The sequence below is a fragment of the Epithele typhae genome (assembly GCF_022376455.1).
Source record: "Epithele typhae strain CBS 203.58 chromosome Unknown BXZ73scaffold_583, whole genome shotgun sequence".
Taxonomy (NCBI): Eukaryota; Fungi; Basidiomycota; class Agaricomycetes; order Polyporales; family Epitheliaceae; genus Epithele; species Epithele typhae.
The window spans coordinates 1-2,190 of record NW_025954774.1 but is presented as its reverse complement, the minus strand read 5'-3'; the positions used below and the strand labels follow the sequence as shown (position 1 = coordinate 2,190).

Here is a 2,190-nt window from a genome sequence, read left to right as displayed (position 1 = left end):
GGCGGTACAGGAGGCTGAACTTGGCACCCCATTCATGCGGGGCCGAAAATTGCATGTCATAACATTATATTTGAAGCTAAACTACAAGCACCAGTGGCCTAGTGGTCTGCAGCGTGGTCCGCACGGAGCACGGTGTTCGAGTCTGAACGCTGGCAGCATTTTTGACGCTTATCCTCTTACTGCATGCGCCGGAGATCGGATAGACGCCCAATCGAGCCGCCCGGCTGATAGGCAATTGCCGGCTTCTAATTTGCCATTAGCACTCTACTTATTCAGCCCATGATGGGCCTTCATCGGAATTCTAAAAATCCTACTGCTGTCCCTCCTCCACCCCCTCCCTACACGCCATCGCCCACGTCAATATTGACTTGCACGACGTCAAATAAACCCTCCGTGCCGACGAGCGCGAAGTCCTCTGTGTGTCTCACGACGACCCGCTCGACGTCGACCTGGACCCCGAAAGCCTCGTCATGACTCCTTCCGCCCCTTCGCCACGGCCACACACCATCTGGTCGTGATGAGCCGTCATAGGTTCGGGGCTCATGCGAGGCTGACCTGGTAGGTGACCCCGCCGAATACGACCGGCCCGTCGACCAACGTCTCCAGCTTCGTCTGGTCGTACAGCGCCGTCGGAGGTGGCACATACGTGCTCACAACCGCAGTCGGAAGGAACTCGAGCTGGAAATAATCGTCCCACTCCGCCACTCGCCACTCGAGCCGTTGCAGGCGAAGACCACTCGATGCTCGGCCCCCCAGCATCTTCACGAGTTCTGCCAAGTCGTCTCGGACGCTGGTCGTGATCGTCTCCTCCCACTCCGCTGGGTTTGCTTCGATCAACTGCTGAACCGAGCCGCACTCTCGAGGGAATGCGACGGCGAGGATGCGCAGATGCTGGCAGTTCGGCCCGTCGCTGTCCGGGTCCTGGAGACCCCGTCGAAGTAGCGCCCGCAGGACATCGGACACGCATCCGCCAGCGAGATCAAGCGATGTGAGGTTGGGGAGAGCGTGGAGCACTGCGAGAAATTCAGAAGAGTTTTCGTTTTCGTTCTGATGGATGACAAGCCGTGTGATGTTTGCGCCGTGCTTGCGGAATACGGAGGCGCAGTCCGGTGCAGTGGGCGGCCCCACCCACTCCGATGTTGAAAGCGCGAATCGAGCGAGCGCGACGTCGTCCTTAAAGGTAGTGAGCTCTGTGGTCCTCCATCTGTTGCTGGAGCCGGAGTCGCGGATGTGTGCCATGTCCGCGTTCTGGATGCGTTCCTCAAGCTCCTCGTGACCGCCGACCAAATCTGGTAGGGTCGTTTGTTTCGCGATGACTTCAATGGTGATGGGATGGTGGCAGGAGAGGCAGCGGAGGTAGAGATGCGACACATAATAAAGACCAGTGTTGAGAACGACGTGTTGCAGAGCGGGCATGGTTACCGGATCGACGCCGTCCCATATAGACGAATAGGAATCAGGAAGATAGCTCTCGACCGGATCTCTATGGAATTCATCAACATCGTCGTCATCGTCATACAGGTCCGTCTCGAAGTCCCCACCAACTATCCAGAACTTGAGGCTCTCAAGCGCGGGACATTGAGCCAGCGCTTTGGCAAAGTCGGCCAGGTGGTCACTAGTGAACTGCGCGGGGGTGACGCACACATCGCGAAGTGTAGGAGTGGTGAAGTGCGGGAAAAGATCGATGGGGATGCACCGGATGGTGTGGAGGCGAGGGAGGACTGCAGCGTCGAGAACTGGGGCTTGTGTGCGTTCACTCCATAACTGTAGATCCCCCCGAGCGCCTCTTGGATTTCGTCTCGAGCGGTGGTAGTGCGGCCGAAGTCCTCGTTGTCTTCGTCCTCGCGGAGCGGCAGCCAATCTTCGTACATCCCCACGAACCCCGGGAATGTGATGCCGAGCACTTCGAGATTGGGCGTGCCCGAGTTGAGGAACTTGCATAGAGTGGAGAGGGTAAATGAATCGTCGAGGTGGAAATAGAGATCAACAAGGCGGGCAGCGTGTGGAATGAGCGTGGTGGCGAAGTGATCGAGAAAGTGGTAAACTTTGAGACGAAGAGGCTGAGGAGAAGATTGTTTGAGCGCAAACGTTGCGAACTCGCGGCGGCTGGATCTACATCCCTGGTATTGAGAGAGCAGCTTTCCAGGTGCGGCGAGGGCGGCGGTCCACAGGCTGGGAGTCTTGAGCGCG

The 2,190-nt window shown here is 57.9% G+C and overlaps 1 protein-coding gene across 1 annotated transcript; it reads right to left on the bottom strand.

Annotated features, from left to right (window-relative positions):
- Positions 1–338: 338 nt before the first annotated feature.
- On the bottom strand, positions 339–2,112 carry BXZ73DRAFT_85680 (uncharacterized protein; the record flags this gene model as incomplete). Its single annotated transcript, XM_048024028.1, has 3 exons — positions 339–449; positions 556–1,589; positions 1,643–2,112. Coding segments are annotated over 3 exons (1,615 nt in total), but the record flags the coding sequence as incomplete, so codon positions are not given.
- Between the last annotated feature and the right edge of the window lie 78 nt (positions 2,113–2,190).